Source organism: Musa acuminata, chromosome BXJ2-1 (genome assembly GCF_036884655.1).
Source record: "Musa acuminata AAA Group cultivar baxijiao chromosome BXJ2-1, Cavendish_Baxijiao_AAA, whole genome shotgun sequence".
NCBI classification, from domain to species: Eukaryota; Viridiplantae; Streptophyta; class Magnoliopsida; order Zingiberales; family Musaceae; genus Musa; species Musa acuminata.
The window spans coordinates 19,888,904-19,906,826 of record NC_088338.1 but is presented as its reverse complement, the minus strand read 5'-3'; the positions used below and the strand labels follow the sequence as shown (position 1 = coordinate 19,906,826).

The 17,923-nt window shown below is 42.3% G+C and overlaps 1 protein-coding gene across 3 annotated transcripts; it reads right to left on the bottom strand.

Annotated features, from left to right (window-relative positions):
- Window positions 1-326: 326 nt before the first annotated feature.
- On the bottom strand, window positions 327-17,538 carry LOC103972799 (carboxyvinyl-carboxyphosphonate phosphorylmutase, chloroplastic-like). Of its 3 annotated transcripts, XM_065093764.1 has the most exons (7): window positions 17,224-17,538; window positions 17,062-17,135; window positions 16,646-16,726; window positions 16,508-16,534; window positions 16,373-16,392; window positions 15,939-16,094; window positions 327-744 (listed from the first exon to the last, which is right to left on the bottom strand). In XM_065093764.1, the coding sequence occupies exons 1-7, from the start codon at window positions 17,346-17,348 to the stop codon at window positions 391-393; spliced, it is 837 nt and encodes a 278-aa protein (XP_064949836.1). In that variant the 5' UTR covers window positions 17,349-17,538; the 3' UTR covers window positions 327-390. The 3 variants fall into 3 exon arrangements, with proteins under 3 accessions (XP_064949836.1, XP_064949837.1, XP_064949835.1); XM_065093765.1 differs by lacking the exon at window positions 16,646-16,726 and having other exon boundaries at window positions 16,508-16,532; window positions 17,224-17,287; XM_065093763.1 differs by lacking the exons at window positions 15,939-16,094; window positions 16,373-16,392; window positions 16,508-16,534; ... (1 more) ...; window positions 17,062-17,135; window positions 17,224-17,538 and adding an exon at window positions 12,114-15,101.
- Between the last annotated feature and the right edge of the window lie 385 nt (window positions 17,539-17,923).

Here is a 17,923-nt window from a genome sequence, read left to right as displayed (position 1 = left end):
GTTAATAGATGATGAGGTGGAGCAGATAATTGACGCCGGAGGGAATCGAGAAATAGTGGAGGGAGCGTGGATAAGGTGAGATCGCCGCAAGCCTATTGGCCGATCGCCTCAAGCCCACTCGGTATCCTAATTGTGTGGTGGCATTGGGATCTCGAAGATGGCCACGTTGACTTGAATTTCTGAACCACTAAAGCATCTCATCATCATCCCTAATGGGGACATCATGAGGCAAGAAAAAATCCATCCTTCTAGCTTAAGCACAAAGACATAGTAAAGCTAAGAAATTGTCATAGAAAAACACCAGCTTACCTGATCTGGTCAATTAGTTAAGTGTAGAAAGTTTCCTCAGAAAGCTTAACAAACTACGGTTTTCATCACCAACATGATTTGTTAGTTTTTCACTTGTGAGCGGAACTTTCTGGTTTTGGAGTACCGAGCTTCAAGTTCAAACCATGAATCCAATTCAATCAGTTTGTTGAACTCCTCAAACGTGGCAAGCTTGTGGAGCTGGCCTCTAGTGGTTCCTGCTTCCTTCAGATCCCTGAGGATGTCAATTAATCCACGGGCAGATGCATAGAGAGTAGTGAGGGGGTGAACAATGAGATGAAAGCCCATTTCTTGGAGCAAAGGTGTAATTCCACCCTCGATCATGTTGCACACTCTGTACTCATTTGTGCGCCTGCCAATTTCCCTCAGTTCATCATCATCCCTTGGTGCCTCCACAAAGCAGGCATCTGCTCCTGCCTGCACAAGGTCAAAGAATCATTATCAGAGTCATTGCTCATGTAAGGCACAATTTTAGAAATCAAATGAAAATCTAGTGGAGATGACACACACACACAGAATTTTTTAAAAAAGAAAAAACCTTTATAACATCAAAGATTAAGACAATGACAAAGGAAATTTCTGTTGAGATACAACCACTGCAATTTAAATGGCCAGAAATCAGAAAGACAAAAATTCTGTTTCATAAAAAAATAACTTCAAATTGATAGATGATGATAAATTCAATTATTGATCACGAAAAAAGGCATGAAAATAATAAAGCACCAGATGATAGGCAGGTTATGCTTATCGAGAAAACACTTGAACAACTAGTAGTGGCTGAAGTAGCAAAAGGAACCAACCTATGCAATGCCAACTTCAACACAATTGCAAACAAAAATTATAATAGACCTATAAATTTCATAAATGAATGGAGAGACCGGAGGAGTTATAAGTTCTGATCCATGTGAAAAGAAACAACTTGAAAATGGAAAGGAATCTTATTCAGCAACATGTACCAATGCATTTTCATAGTAGGTGAAATTTGCCTTCAAAACAAGGATGAAAAGAACAACCGTCAATACTGCAAAAGTACTAAACATACGAAAATTTCCATTTTATATTACCATAATTTGTCAAATATTAGTAAAGATACAGTCACAAGTTCACATGTTAGAACTGCAGCAAATCAGCAATCACAAATTGATAAGTTAATATGAATTATTATGATCTACAGGAACAAAACATCAGAGAAAGTTTGACTTACCCGAATTTGTTGAAAGATAAAGGAAGCCAAGGGGAAAACTTACACTAGTACCCACCATGGAGGAAATATTGAAAGATTTTTGCCAAGACCAAGGGAAGTCAAATAAAGCCTCTAACAAGAATGATAATAGAAAAATCAAAGCTGACAACCAACAATGAAATAAATTCTGATAGCTAGTATGAATGCTACCATGGTTTTAAATTTTGGTACCAGACCCCTCGAGGAAGTTGGTTGGATCAGCATGGATCTGGTACATACTGGCATACCATGATTAATTTCCCAGACCCATGCCAGTTTCTGGTTGGATCAGTATGGGGGGAAATAGAGAGAGAGGGCTGGTGTGCGGTCTGGTTCTCCGTCGTGTCACGGACTTAGCTGGTTTTGCCTAAGTCGTGCGGCACCCTTGCGTGTCCGTCCGCAAAGGTCAGCCTCCCCGAACCCTCCCATTGTCCCTTAGGACCAACAAAAGAGAAAACAGGTTAGAGAGAACGCCTCAATCGGGATCCACAAGCAAACATCTCCGAAAAACACTTCATAGACAATGCAAATTATAAACAGACTTTACAAACTCTGAACAGTTACACAACAAAGGGTAAAATGGTCCATTACAGATCGAAAATCTCTCACACGTGTCCACATGACACAACCTTTATTTACAAGCCTAAAGAGGCCACCAACTTAACTAAAATGGGACTATTACGCCTTCGGTCGTCCCTCTACATGTTGTACAAGGCATGAACATACCAAAAGACACGGACATACATAAGCATTACATCAAACATCCTGTTTAGAAGTTTGTCCGTGACATTCTCCCTCACTTATTCCTTCGACGTCCTCGTTGAAGCCTTTGTCGACACTGCAACTCCTCGCCTTTGCTGAGTCTTCAATCTTCTGCTCCAGCTACAATACGCCTCTTGGCTCCCAGCTGCTCTCCGCTGCTGTTTTTGAGTAGTCAAACCTTTGATCCGCCATGCTGCTTCAACTCGCCAATGACTCTGACTCTAGTGTGGGGTTGGCTGAGTTGTGTTGATCCCTGTTGGTTCCTGCGGATCCTCCAGATGAAGGAAAAGACCATCCTTACTGCGCTAGTCTCTCAAATGCCTCATGCTGCTTGAATCGGGTGGATGCTTGTTGGAGCTTTAACGAGCATCGTCTCGCAACTTCTGAAGTTTTGGGTCCTTCCTCCACAAAATTTGCCCATTGACTCTTCTTTCACTTAGTTGTCACTTCCAAGTAGGTTCGCATCACTTCCGCTTTCGATTGACATTTCGTTGGGAAATGAAGCGGACAATCTACTCTCAGTAGCACTGATCACCGTTGGTGAGGATTTGACAACTATTGTCTTCCATTATCTTCGAAGGGTCTTTGAACTTGTGCAGAGCTCCTCTGCTGGATAGATAAGAGAATTGGGGTACTCGGTTTCGCTCATTCTCTTAAGGGTTGAAGGCAAAGGTTACTTGACTTCGCCCGCCTCCTCCAGGTTGTACTCCATGCATCGAGCTGGTTACTAGCCTTCGCCTGCTCTTTGCTCACACTTCTGAAGCACTTGAAGTGTTTGCACTCCTTGCGTTGAGTTAGTTACTATGATTCACCTTCTCAATGCCATCGAACTTCTGGAATGCAGGAAGCTTTCACCCCAACTTGGAGTAATTCTCTCATAGGTTTGGTCGCCTCTGGGATTGTACCATCTTCTCCATCAACCCTGCCGCCTACTCCCCTGAGTAGCGAAGGTACAACACCGCGTACTGCCTGCTTCGTTCCTTGGTTATGCACTCTTAGATGACCCGAAGTCCTTCACTTTCGGCTATCTTGATGAGAAGCTCATTGACACCGGTCTTACGAAGTTCTTCGGCCTCTGCCCTTCAGCCTTGTCTCGGTACTTGGAGATTGCCTCTGCATTCTCCACCTCCTCGGCCCCTTTCACGACCAAGCGCACTCCCTCCATGAGAGCAAGGGATCAATGACTTTCACGGAAGTCCCGCCTCTACGGTACCATGGCGTTGCCATGCCCATGGCCCTACTATCCGTCGCCTCGCATCTGCATCCCTTTTCTTCACAATCAGTAGATATGCCCTGTGGCACTCCTCCGAGTCCACCTCCATTATAACTGATGCTTGATTTTGGGTAGCTAAGTCCCTCTGGACTCGTCGTCGCTTCCTCGCCCCTTTCGACCCCCTGCTTCAACACCTCTGTGTTCTCCAAGCAGCTCTCCTTTGGTCGATAGAAAGACAGATTGCAACTCCCATGCATGGCCTCTGCCATCACGTTGTAGGGTTTACACCGATTCTGTTCTCCTTAGCTTCCTTGGTAGCAACGTTCGCTTACTCGACCTAGTCCTCTGACTTGCCAGGCCCCCTTAAGCGAATATGAGCTCTGGAGCAGTCCAACTCTCCAGCTGCTTCAATCATACCTCTGCATGATCAAGTCCCTCCCATGGGACTCACTGGTACTTGCATTCAAACTTTTCCCTTGGTGGAACGCAGCCCCCATATGCTGATGACCAAGGCTTTCATTCGATGCACGCACGGAAGACCCGCCTCTGCGGTACCATGGCCTTCACTCCTTGAATCCATAGCCCTTCTTGTCGTCGTGTTGTTCACCGAAGTGGAGCTTCCAGTAGCTCCCGATCATACCTCCATATGATCTAGTCCCTCACGGGACTATGTCATGTGTATCGCATTGCCACGAACTGTTCCACCACGATCCGCTGCACCATGTCGCCTCCTGGTGACATCTCCATTGCATTCTGATCCTTGTGGAATAAACTCGAATTGTGAACCCTCCATATGTGGCCTCTACCAATACATCGCAGGGTCTCTTCCACCTTCGATTTTGTTCGCTTCTTTGGCAATCGACCTTCATCCACCCACTCTTGGGTCACACCTAGATGAAGCACCGCTCTAGGGCAGTTCGTCGCCTAGTAACTACCGAAGTCCACCGACTTCACTGTAATTTGTGCACCATTGTCTAGATCCTGGGCCTCTGCCCCTACCAGCACAATCTCCGCTGCGCACCGCTTCCTTCATGGCAACTTGAATAGCAACACTATGGCATATTCTTCAAGAGTACCCACCTCTGAGTCCTCTTGCCCCGTGCTAAGGCCTTCTGAACCCAATTTCGCCTCCGCAAATTGAGTCGCCTTAGTTCCTCCATCAAATGCTTCTCTGAGATAAGGTGCATGTGCCCATAAGCTCCTTTCGTCTTTGGCACCATGCAAGATGAGTCCGCTCCGTCAGAATGAAGAACCCATGGAACAACATAATTCTACTCTTGCCTCTACAAGAGTTCATGTCCTTGACCTCTGTCTAAGGAAAGCATTGTGCCTCTGCTCCATGTTCCAACTTCTATGCTGGCTCCCTTCATGCGGCTTGGGTACCAAGTTACACCCAAGTTGCTCCGCTCCTCATTTTTGCATTGAGTCGATGGTGGCCCTTGCGCCCACCATTCCACGGGTCAACCCTCCCTTGAGTCCGATCTCCACATCGACTCCAAGTATGCCTTCATTTAAGTTGCTTTGGGTCGCTCCCCCACTTGATCTCGCAATGCATCCACCAATGCATTCTCTCAAGCGAGATCATGCGACGACTCCTCGCCGCTTGCTCAGTCCATTGAGCTTCGTGGAGTCGTTGTTTGTTGAGGTACTCCTCAACATGTGAGGTCCGTCCCACATGATTCTCCCTCTGGAGAGCCGGGACTTATCCCTCCTGGATAACTGTCCCATTGGAGCAACATCTCTCTTCGTTTCGGAGACCACCATCCCCTTGGACTACTCCAATATGCTGAACAAACTGTGCATTGTTCTGCCTCCTGCAAACGCACTTGCTAGATTGCGACTCCACATCAATACAGCCCCCGCTGCACCACTCAAGGCCTAGCAACATGCTGAACTCGTCGCACACTTCAACCTCCTACGGACGTATCCTTCACATGCCGAAGAGAAATTTCAATGCTCCATGGCACCGAGTTTCGGTCGCCTTAGGATGGCCGCGAACATTCCATCGTCCGCATACAAGCCCATGCATGAGTATCGAATTATTTGAGTTAGCAATTCCCCTCACCTCTGTGAGCTTTGCACAACTCTTTCGATCGCTGAGCAACTCATTCCACCTTGCATGGTCTCATTCTTACCAAGAGCCTCGCTTGCCTTGAGCACCATCAAGTATAGTTGTCAACGTTGAGCCGTAGCTCAAACTCAGCCATCCCAACCTTTGTGCGCTCCGCATTCTTCCAAGCTTGCCTGTTCTCGTGGTGCCTCTTGCGCGAAGGGTTGGTCATTCCTCTGAATGCCAATGTTAGATGCCCGCTCCTCCGAGCGACTCCTTTTCCCTATATCTCCATGCCCGTTTTCCCCCAAACGGTCGCGTGTGCTGACTGCCCTCAATGCAGCCCCGCTAGGTCCCCCACGTTTGCATGTTAAGTGTTTCTATGAGTGCTTGTCCCGCTCTGATACCATCTGTCACGAACTTAGCAGGTTTTGCCTAAGTCGTGCGGCACCCTTGCGTGTCCGTCCGCAAAGGTCAGCCTCCCAGAAGCCTCCCACTGTCCCTTAGGACCAACAAAAGAGAGAACGGGTTAGAGAGAACGCCTCAATCGGGATCCACAAGCAAACATCTCCGAAAAACACTTCATAGACAATGCAAATTACAAACAGACTTTACAAGCTCTGAATAGTTGCACAACAAAGGGTAAAATGGTCCATTACAGACCAAAAATCTCTCACACGTGTCCACATGACACAACCTTTATTTACAAGCTTAAAGAGGCCACCAACTTAACTAAAATAGGACTATTACGCCTTCGGCCGTCCCTCTACATGCTGCACAAGGCATGAACATACCAAAAGACACGGACATACATAAGCATTATATCAAACATCCTGTTTAGAAGTTTGTCCATGATAGTCGGGCTGGTGTTTACCGCTTGGTTCATATGGGTTTGGGCAGTCTTTTAAGTCATGGTTGCTATAGAAAAAATGTATATTCCAAGCTCAGGAAACATCATGATTTATTTTTTCACTGATTTTTACAACTAAAGAACATTGAGTTATCTATTGGTAGGTCATACGAGTGTTGCATGGACTCAAGTCCAAACTCACAAGACATGTCAGATACATATCCATGCATGTTGGGCGTTGATAACACTCTTTTATAACTTTCCAAATTCCAATATAAAACAACATTACAATATGAGTTCATTTCAAGATTCTATGGTTTCCTAGGCACTTAAATATAATTATTTCATATTCTCATGACATACAGCATAACTCTTTTATTTTCATTTATATTTTTATTCTCATGTGAACCCGAATATCTGTTAGGATCGAGAGCACTAAGAGGGGGGGGGGTGAATTAGTGCAGCGGAAATCTTTCAGCGATTAAAAACGAAAGCTGCGTTCGTTCGATAAAAACTATTTTGATGCAAAAGCCGATTCTAAGATTACTTATGATTAAGTGCAGTTTACGTCTAAACACAGTTTGCGTCTAAACGCAGTTTGCGTCTAAATGCAGAATGCGTCTAAGCTCAGATTGCGTCTAAGCGCAGTTTGCGTCTAAGCGCAGATTGCGTCTAAGCGCAGTTTGCGTCTAAACACAGTTTGCGTCTAAGCGCAGTTTAAGCAGAAGTATAAAGACAGTGTGCTGCTATTGTACAGCTCAAAAAGTAATCTGCAAAAAGCAGATTTACGTCTAAACGTAGATTTACGTCTAAACGCATATTTACGTCTAAACGCAGATTTACGTCTGAACTTTGAAACTCGTTTGTAGACTCGCAGAAGGCAGTATGCAGTTGAAATCAAGACGTAAACATAAACTGAAATCTGATGATTGTACGAGGAAAGCCGATTTACGTCTAAATGCAGTTTTACGTCTAAATGCAGATTTTCGTCTAAACCTTGAAACTCGTTCGTAAAATTGCAGAAGACAGTTTGCAGTTATAAATAGAATCAAAACGTAAATGTAAATTGCAAAGAAACTCGTTCGTAAAAGCGCAGAAGACAGTTTGCAGTTACAAAACATAATCGTAAACTGTAATGTATGAAAACACCGATTTACGTCTGAATGCAGATTCGGAAAGATCAGCACTTAGAAACTTGTTCGTAAAGGCGCAGAGAGCAGTAGCTATGTAGGAGGTTTGCAGTAATAATAAAGTGCTCAAAACAAACGCAAACCAGAGATTTAGAGTGGTTCGGTCAGTCTTGACCTACTCCACTTTTGGCTTCCTCCACCGACGAGGTCACCGACATCAACTAGAGACCTTCCTTCAATAGGCGAAGGCCAACCACCCTCTTACAGATTCACTCCTTTTGGCGGGCTTAGGAGACAACCCTTACAGAAGTTTTCTCTCCTCTCTTTACAACTCAAACTTGAAGAATAGAAAGAGGAGAACTAGCAGTTTTGAGCTCTAAGAAACACAGAAAGATAGCAAGATTTCGAGTGTGTGTTCTGTGCTTTCAGTGCTGAATGGGTGGGGTATTTATAGGCCCCAACCCAATTCAAATTTGGAGCTCAAAACGATCAAATCCCGAAATTCCGGGATCAGGCGGTTGCACCTCCTGACTGGAGAGGTTGCACCGCCTGGCAGAGCTCGAAGACTGAGCCCAGGCGGTTGCACCTCTGTGTCAGGGGCGGTTGCACCTCCTGAGTCTGGCTCGGAGACTGAGCCCCAGGCGGTGCCACCTCTTGACTGAGGCGGTTGCACCTCTCTGCCAGAGCTCGAAGACTGAGCTCAGGCGGTGCCACCTCTCTGTCAGGGAGGTTGCACCGCCCAGTCTAGCTCGAAGACTGAGCTCAGGCGGTGCCACCTCTTGGCTGGGGCGATTGCACCTCCCAGTCTCGCTGGGAGGCTTAGCCCAGGCGGTGCCACCTCCTGGCCTAGGCGGTTGCACCTCCTGGTGCAATCAGGGTCCGAATGGTTAGCACCATTCGGCCCAATTTCAGTTTTTCAAGGGCCCAATTGCCCCAAGATTAAGCTAATGGGATCACCTCCCATTTTCCAACTTAATCAACGTGCTAACTACGATTAGATCTAAGACAATTTCTGCAGCTTTGCTTCGGTGCGTCAATCGCTTCTTCCGACGAGTTTCCGGCGAACTTCCGTCGATCATCCGATGAACCCTCGGTGATGCTCCTGCGGACTTCCGGCAAACTCCTGGACTTTGCGACGATCCACTTGGCGAGTTCCGATGAGCTTCGCTTGGCAAGCTTCTGGACTTCTCGGATCTGTTCTCGCAGAACCTCCGATGACCGTCCGAACTTCCGTCGAACTCTCGAACTCCCAACATGATCATGAACTTGACTCCGGCGCAACTCCTGCTGCATGTCTTACTTTCATCGTAGTTAATCCTGCACACTCAAAACAAAAAAACTTCGATCGAGACAATTAATCCTAAGCAATTAACCAAGTTGTCCGGCATGTCATTGGTCCCTCGACGCTTCGTCCGATTCTTCGGCGCATCGTCCTTTCCTGCAGCCTATTGCCCAATCGGCCAGTTGACTCCGCAACTCCGATATCCTTGGCACAATACCCGCTCTTCTTGGCCCGATGCCCGAGTCCACGACCCGAAGCCTTCTATCGATACGTCGACCGATCCACCGGCCCGACGTCCAATCTTCTGACATGTTCCTCCGGCACAACATGATGTTCCTGCTTTAATTGTCTCATCCTGATCGAAGCACCCTGCGTCACTCAAAACGCAGATTAAATCATAAACATATATCAAGTAGTTTCATCATCAAAATACGAGATTCAACAATCTCCCCCTTTTTGATGATGACAACTACTTGATGACGGAGTTAAACTTAACTCCCGGAGTTTAAACAAACTCCCCCTATCAATATGCCTTATTGATAGAAACTCTTAGATTCAAAAATCTAAGCAACATGTCATCATAAACGGAGTTAACCTTAACTCCCAGAGTTTAAACAAACTCCCCCTATCAATATGCCATATTGATAGAAACTCTTGGATTCAAAAATCCAAGCAACATGTCATCATAAACTTATGCATAACATGTGATGTCATCAACATACTTCTCCCCCTTTGTCATCAACAAAAAGGAGAGGTACCACAATCAAGTGTTTGTGATGTAAGTTTTAACTCATTGCATGAAAAACATAATATCTATTGTTACCATCATGCAAGTTTGCTATCATCAAATGGTAAGATATCAATATGTAAAATTGCGATTCAAGTTCTTGATATCTTAACATGATATGACATTCATAGCACCTATTCATATGAATGCTGCTTTTGATATCTCATCATAATATGGCATTCATGACATCTATTCATATTCTTCAAATATGGCACTCATAGTATCAATTTATATATTTCTCCCCCTTTGTCATCAACAACAAGGAGAACGATATAAGCAAATTTTAAATATAAGTGCGATGCCAAAAGTTGGTTTATGTCATTTTCCAATAGTGAGTGATAGGATACCAATTATGCCAACATCTCGAGGAAAACATGACATGGAGATAGCTTTTATTGCTTCTTCCTTTTTATTTGTTATCTTTTTACATGAAGGAGGAAAGCCATATGTGAAGTTCAAATCGATAAGATATTAAAGCACACTTCATTTTTGCAAGGATTAAGATATGTAAGTGAGTCAAATCCTTGTATATAAAAATATCATCCTTTTATAAGAGGGAATCATCAAATATGTTTCTCAAAAAATATTTTTCACATGATAAGTGCATTTGCTAGATGATTCCATATGTCAAAAATCAATGATATGAATTAAACTTGATATGACATATGCTTGTTAAGTTCGGAAAAGGATAATGTATCGAGAAAATCCAATTGTTAGGATCAAGAAAATCCGAAAATGAATTTTGACACTTTCATACATTCGGACAGGGTTTTACTAGAGATATTCAATTACAATCATGAAGGTAAAACATGCTTATTATCATAGAAATTTTTGTATTCAATCACATAATTTCCAACATGTAATCATGGCATGTAATTGTGTAAAATCATTATGGCAATCAAGTGATTTGATCATTCAATCAAAAAAGTCCAAAAAATAATTTTAACACGTTTAATTATTCGGACAGATTTTTGCCATAGTTTTTCAAATATAATCATGAAGATAAGGCATGCTCATCATCATGGTAGTATGATAACAAGTTTACCATATTCAAGCTAGCAAAAAATTTCTACATTTTAAGGCCCGCAAGCTAGCAATTTTGAGATGTTCAAGAAAGCAACTCTTGCTTCTTGAAATATAAGTTTTGCTAGATGTGCAAGTTAACTTTTTGCTTCTTGAGATAGGAAAGATAGCATTCCTTGGTGATGTTCAATATAGCTAAGTTCTACATCATGCAAGCTAGTGAATTATATAACATTTTAGAACATGCATAATCACCAAAGCATCATAAATTTTAATGATGTGCAAAATTACAAATTTTGCATGATTGCATTTGTGTGTCTTGAGATTTGCAAGATAGCGCTTCTTGGTGATTTTCAAGATAGCAATTTCTTCTCTTTTGAGAAGTGCAATTTTTGCTTTCTTCTTGAATTGTGCAAGCTAGCTATCTCCCCTTTTGTCATTGTCAAAAAGAAGGGAAAAACCCTTTACATCAATTTTTAAATCATGACAAAGGTTAGTATTAATCTCATTTGTGCATCATTATATTTTTAAATTAAAATATGCACATTCTCAAAACATACAAACTCATTATTATATGCATGATTCCAAATTATAAATATTTCAAATCATCATGGTATTAATTTGTCACATTGCATCCTAACATGCATGATCGAAACTTCTCATTTGCATACATCAAAATAAATTCATGAATATCTCATGCATTCATATCATCACTTGAGGAATATTGAAAAGAAATAATTGGGTGATGAGATAAATATTTCATGAATACAAAGAATTGCATAAAAGTCATATCATGAATACAAGGAATACAAGTCACAATCATTCAAGAGAAAAATCATTATTCATTTCCAATTCATTCAATTTGATAAATCAAGATCATGATTTTGATAAAACTCATTTCAAATTTAAATCATCAAAATCATTTTTATGGCTCACAAAATTTATAACATAAATAGATTCATGATTTCATTGATAATATATTTTCCCCTTTTTTAAGTGTTTCATTTTAAGTGGTCGATTTCATGTTAGCATGCCTTTTCATTTATGAAAACATGCATCAATTTTTAAAGCCACTGTTATTATCATGAAAATCGATAATCAAGAATCATCATACATAATTTCAAAAATGTATACTCATTAATCATAACTTCAAATTGAACATGATTTCATATACTCAAAATCGAGAAATAACAATGGAAATCAACATGATACACATTATTACTTCTCAACCATATATAGCATGATTTCATAAGGTATTTTTAATCAAAATCATTTTGTTTATCATAAACATGCAATTTTCATGATTATTTTCAAAATTACTAGAATGATAAGCATGATTCCTAATTGTTTGTATTTTCATTATAAAATTATTAAACATGTAACTTTCAAGAAAATTAAATAAAAAAGAAAAATGCTTTATGAAAAGCATCATGTAATTTTAAAGTAATTTAAAGGCATTTTGATTACCTCAGCGTCGAAAGGCGTAAAGGCGTAGTTTGCCACCTCGCCTTTGTTGATTTTCTCCTCGTCTTCGGAGGAGCTTGATTCATCCCAATTTTTGTCCTTCTTCTTGCGTTCAAAGCAAGTAGTTCCGTTCTTTTTACTTTTTAATTTTTGTTTCATTTGTAGTTTAAGTTCACCATCACTTGAGCTTATGCTCGAGTGGTCTTCAAATGTTCTATGTCCCAAATCCTTCCTGTTCTTTGGAAGGTGGTTCTCAAGTTCTTCACGTGCATTGCACGTCATTTCATATGTGATCAATGAACCAATTAGTTCTTCAAGTGGAAATTGGTTCAAGTTTTTCGATTCTTGAATAGCAGTTACTTTTGAATCCCAAGTTTTAGAAAGTGAGCGCAAAACTTTGTTAACGAGTTCAAAGTCCGAAAAACTTTTACCAAGTGATTTTAAACCATTGACGACATCCGTAAAACGGGTGTACATGTCAACAACGGTTTCGCTTGGTTTCATATGAAAAAGCTCGAAATCATGCAGTAAAATATTAACTTTCGAGTCTTTGACTCTACTAGTTCCCTCGTGCGTGATTTCAAGAGTGCGCCAAATATCGAAAGCCGTTTCGCACAAAGAAACCCGATTGAACTCATTTTTGTCCAAAGCGCAAAATAAGGCATTCATAGCCTTTGCGTTTAAAGAAAAATACTTCTTCTCTAAATCCGACCATTCGTTCATCGGTTTAGAGGGAAGTTAAAAACTGTTTTCAACGATATTCCATAAATCCAGATTTAGAGAAATCAAGAAAACTCTCATTCGAGTTTTCCAATAAGTGTAGTCCAATCCGTTAAAGAACGGTGGACGAAAGACCGAAAAGCCCTCTTGAAGAGCCATTTCTCTCGGGTGTAAATCCGAAATGAGAAATACCCCGCTCTGATACCAATTGTTAGGATCGAGAGTACTAAGAGGGGGGGGGTGAATTAGTGCAGCGGAAATCTTTCAGCGATTAAAAACGAAAGCTGTGTTCGTTCGATAAAAACTATTTTGATGCAAAAGCCGATTCTAAGATTACTTATGATTAAGTGCAGTTTACGTCTAAACACAGTTTGCGTCTAAACGCAGTTTGCGTCTAAATACAGATTGCGTCTAAGCTCAGATTGCGTCTAAGCGCAGATTGCGTCTAAGCGCAGTTTGCGTCTAAACACAGTTTGCGTCTAAGCGTAGTTTAAGCAGAAGTATAAAGACAGTGTGCTGCTATTGTACAGCTCAAAAAGTAATCTACAAAAAGCAGATTTATGTCTAAACGTAGATTTACGTCTAAACGCAGATTTACGTCTAAACGCAGATTTACGTCTAAACGGAGATTTACGTCTGAACTTTGAAACTCGTTTGTAGACTCGCAGAAGGCAGTATGCAGTTGAAATCAAGACGTAAACGTAAACTGAAATCTGATGATTGTACGAGGAAAGCCGATTTACGTCTAAATGCAGTTTTACGTCTAAATGCAGATTTTCGTCTAAACCTTGAAACTCGTTCGTAAAATTGCAGAAGACAGTTTGCAGTTATAAATAGAATCAAAACGTAAATGTAAACTGCAAAGAAACTCGTTCGTAAAAGCGCAGAAGACAGTTTGCAGTTACAAAACGTAATCGTAAACTGTAATGTATGAAAACACCGATTTACGTCTGAATGCAGATTCGGAAAGATCAGCACTTAGAAACTTGTTCGTAAAGGCGCAGAGAGCAGTAGCTATGTAGGAGGTTTGCAGTAATGATAAAGTGCTCAAAACAAACGCAAACCAGAGATTTAGAGTGGTTCGGTCAGTCTTGACCTACTCCACTTTTGGCTTCCTCCACCGACGAGGTCACCGACGTCAACTAGAGACCTTCCTTCGATAGGCGAAGGCCAACCACCCTCTTACAGATTCACTCCTTTTGGCGGGCTTAGGAGACAACCCTTATAGAAGTTTTCTCTCCTCTCTTTACAACTCAAACTTGAAGAATAGAAAGAGGAGAACTAGCAGTTTTGAGCTCTAAGAAACACAGAAAGATAGCAAGATTTCGAGTGTGTGTTCTGTGCTTTCAGTGCTGAATGGGTGGGGTATTTATAGGCCCCAACCCAATTCAAATTTGGAGCTCAAAACGATCAAATCCCGAAATTCCGGGATCAGGCGGTTGCACCTCCTGATTGGAGAGGTTGCACCGCCTGGCAGAGCTCGAAGACTGAGCCCAGGCGGTTGCACCTCTGTGTCAGGGGCGGTTGCACCTCCTGAGTCTGGCTCGGAGACTGAGCCCCAGGCGGTGCCACCTCTTGACTGAGGCGGTTGCACCTCTCTGCCAGAGCTCGAAGACTGAGCTCAGGCGGTGCCACCTCTCTGTCAGGGAGGTTGCACCGCCCAATCTAGCTCGAAGACTGAGCTCAGGCGGTGCCACCTCTTGGCTGGGACGGTTGCACCTCCCAGTCTCACTGGGAGGCTTAGCCCAGGCGGTGCCACCTCCTGGCCTAGGCGGTTGCACCTCCTGGTGCAATCAGGGTCCGAATGGTTAGCACCATTCGACCCAATTTCAGACTTTCAGGGGCCCAATTGCCCCAAGATTAAGCTAATGGGATCACCTCCCATTTTCCAACTTAATCAACGTGCTAACTACGATTAGATCTAAGACAATTTCTGCAGCTTTGCTTCGGTGCGTCAATCGCTTCTTCCGGCGAGTTTCCGGCGAACTTCCGTCGATCATCCGATGAACTCTCGGTGATGCTCCTGCGGACTTCCGGCAAACTCCTGGACTTTGCGACGATCCACTTGGCGAGTTCCGATGAGCTTCGCTTGGCAAGCTTCTGGACTTCTCGGATCTGTTCTCGCAGAACCTCCGACGACCGTCCGAACTTCCGTCGAACTCTCGAACTCCCAACATGATCATGAACTTGACTCCGGCGCAACTCCTGCTACATGTCTTACTTTCATCGTAGTTAATCCTGCACACTCAAAACAAAAAAACTTCGATCGAGACAATTAATCCTAAGCAATTAACCAAGTTGTCCGGCATGTCATTGGTCCCTCGACGCTTCGTCCGATTCTTCGGCGCATCGTCCTTTCCTGCAGCCTATTGCCCAATCGGCCAGTTGACTCCGCAACTCCGATATCCTTGGCACAATACCCGCTCTTCTTGGCCCGATGCCCGAGTCCACGACCCGAAGCCTTCTGTCGATACGTCGACCGATCCACCGGCCCGACGTCCAATCTTCTGACATGTTCCTCCGGCACAACATGATGTTCCTGCTTTAATTGTCTCATCCTGATCGAAGCACCCTGCGTCACTCAAAACACAGATTAAATCATAAACATATATCAAGTAGTTTCATCATCAAAATACGAGATTCAACAATATCTTCATCTTATCTCATTGCCGAATCAGACACTTGGATATGCCAATTATAAGAAGAAACATATTCTCAAATTAGGAAAAACTTGCTGCATTCAAAGAACTTGGGATAGTAACAAATAACAACTTCAATGCAATCTTCACAGGTTTCATTTGGAAGATCTAGAAAAACTAATAACAAGTGATATTGGATTTACATGTCAATCATCTGAACATAGTGGAAGTTGAAAGTGTTGATTACCATTAAAAATACAGAATTCAACATCATGGAGCATGGGACAACCACTGAGTGTTCAAGAATAGTTAACGAGCATGCTAAATATGACTATATTAATGTGCCTCTACTAGTTGACACAGTTATTGAAAGTAACTATAAAATAACTGCAGTAAGTTATGTGATACTGTATGAGCAACCAGAAAAGGAAAGAAAAGAAAAATATTTTGGATTTCCTAACTATTGTACCTCCATGTAGAGATTAGCTCTTGCAATTGCATCTGATAGACCAGAGTTAACTGAGATTGCACGAGCATCAGTCGGGACAACAAGAAAAAAGTCAGCATCACCAATTGCATCACTTGCAGATGCTATTTTCACAGCATGCTCCTCAGCTGGTATCACCTATGATGAGAAAAATAAACCAGTGCTTAATGCCCCCTAATCAAGAAAAGCAATAGATAGGAATAGACAATTTCAATCTATTATGTTGTTCATGTACAAAGAGTACACACAGCAGAGTTATTTTGACAAGCATGTGAAAGCAAACAAAAGGAAATACTACTGAATCACACAACGCAAAACAAAACTTAGATATCTACAAAAGAAAATATGTCTGACAATTGCAAGAAATTGAAAAAAGAAACAAGAGCAAAATCAATAATTCTTTTTCAGCTTATTACCTGTTTTCCACGCATATGTCCTTGTTGCCAGAAAAAAGAGAAAAGTAAATTTCCATGAGATCCATGGAGACCAATTATGACAAAACTGAAAAGGCAAAATTGAGACATAATGGAGGTAAATTGATGCTCACTTACCACACTTCTTTGGCCAAGCTTGATCCTGGAATGTCAAAGCACAAAAAGTGATTTTCAAGAATTAGAACTATCTAAAAAAGACTGATATCCAACAAAAGGGCTTGAAAAAAATTTATATTCTAAACAACTGTGGTATCTCAAGAAAGTAACCAGCAACACCAGTGGCAATCAAATCTTCAACGGCCCTCTGTACATTCAGAGCATTGCCGCCTCCCGTATCTACACTATTTCATGAATAAGAAGTCACGTATATGTGAATTTGACAACATGGACGGCACGTTCAAATATGATTAACAATACAAAGTTTAGTTGTGCTAAACTTCATTAGATAACAAAAGAACAAAGATCAGTTTTTCGACCAACTTTCTGGATATAAAGGAAAAGAAATGTTTTTCACTTCCAAGAAAGTTAACTCATCTTTCACCAGTTCATGTCTGAAATCTCTGTTACATCAATTTAAATTTAGGGATCAAGCCAATGGTTCGAATTGATAGGAAAATTGTAGAAATGTCGTTGACAAAGAGCAAGAACCCTTGTAGAAAAGAATCTATTACCAGCATCAGCGATAATGGGAATCAAAGGAGACGCCGCACACACAGATCGAGCAGTCTCCGCCATCTCCGGGGGTCTAGATCGATAACAAACAGATTAGCCAAAACAAAAGAAAGGAAGAAGTAAGCAGAAAGACGATGTAGGAAGGCGTAAGAGGGAGAGACGTGAGGAGGCCGAAGTCGGGCTTGCCAATGAGGGAGGCAGAGAGAGCATAACCAGAGATGAACCCGGCGCGGAACCCCGATTTCTGGATGATGGCCGCCGACAACGCGTCGTAGCACCCGGGCATCAGCACGATGCCATCCTCTTCGATCAGGCGTTGGATGCGAGGCCACCCGACACCGAAGCACGTCCACACCCCAACTGGCCAATTCGCTCCGTCCACACCCCAACGGCCAATTCGCTCTTTCCGTGGGGAAGGACTAGCCGGAGGACGGCCTCATTGCGAACGCCATCGGGGAAACCGCCATCGGTCACGGGTGGCGTGAGCAAAGACTCGGAGGGGAGCAGGGAGGGTTTTAGTTAAGCTGGGCGAGTCGACGGTTGGATCGTTTCTGGGTACGGCAGTGTTTAATCCTGGCCATCAGAAGCAGTTGAGCTGACGGGCCCACAAATATGTCAAGATATGTTTATATGCTGCCTATATGTATGTATAAGCTTTTATGATAATTTAGATAATAAGATGGTAAAAAAATCATTTATGATTTGCTACAGATATAGATCGAGAAAAAAAAATCTTAGGTAACATTAAATATTTTTGAGAATGAAGACCAAAGGTTTCTTGTTAAGGATAATGAGATTAGAAAAGGTTTGAGGACTCCAATAAGTTGTTTCTAGTAGCATACCAAAGCTTATGAAATTAGA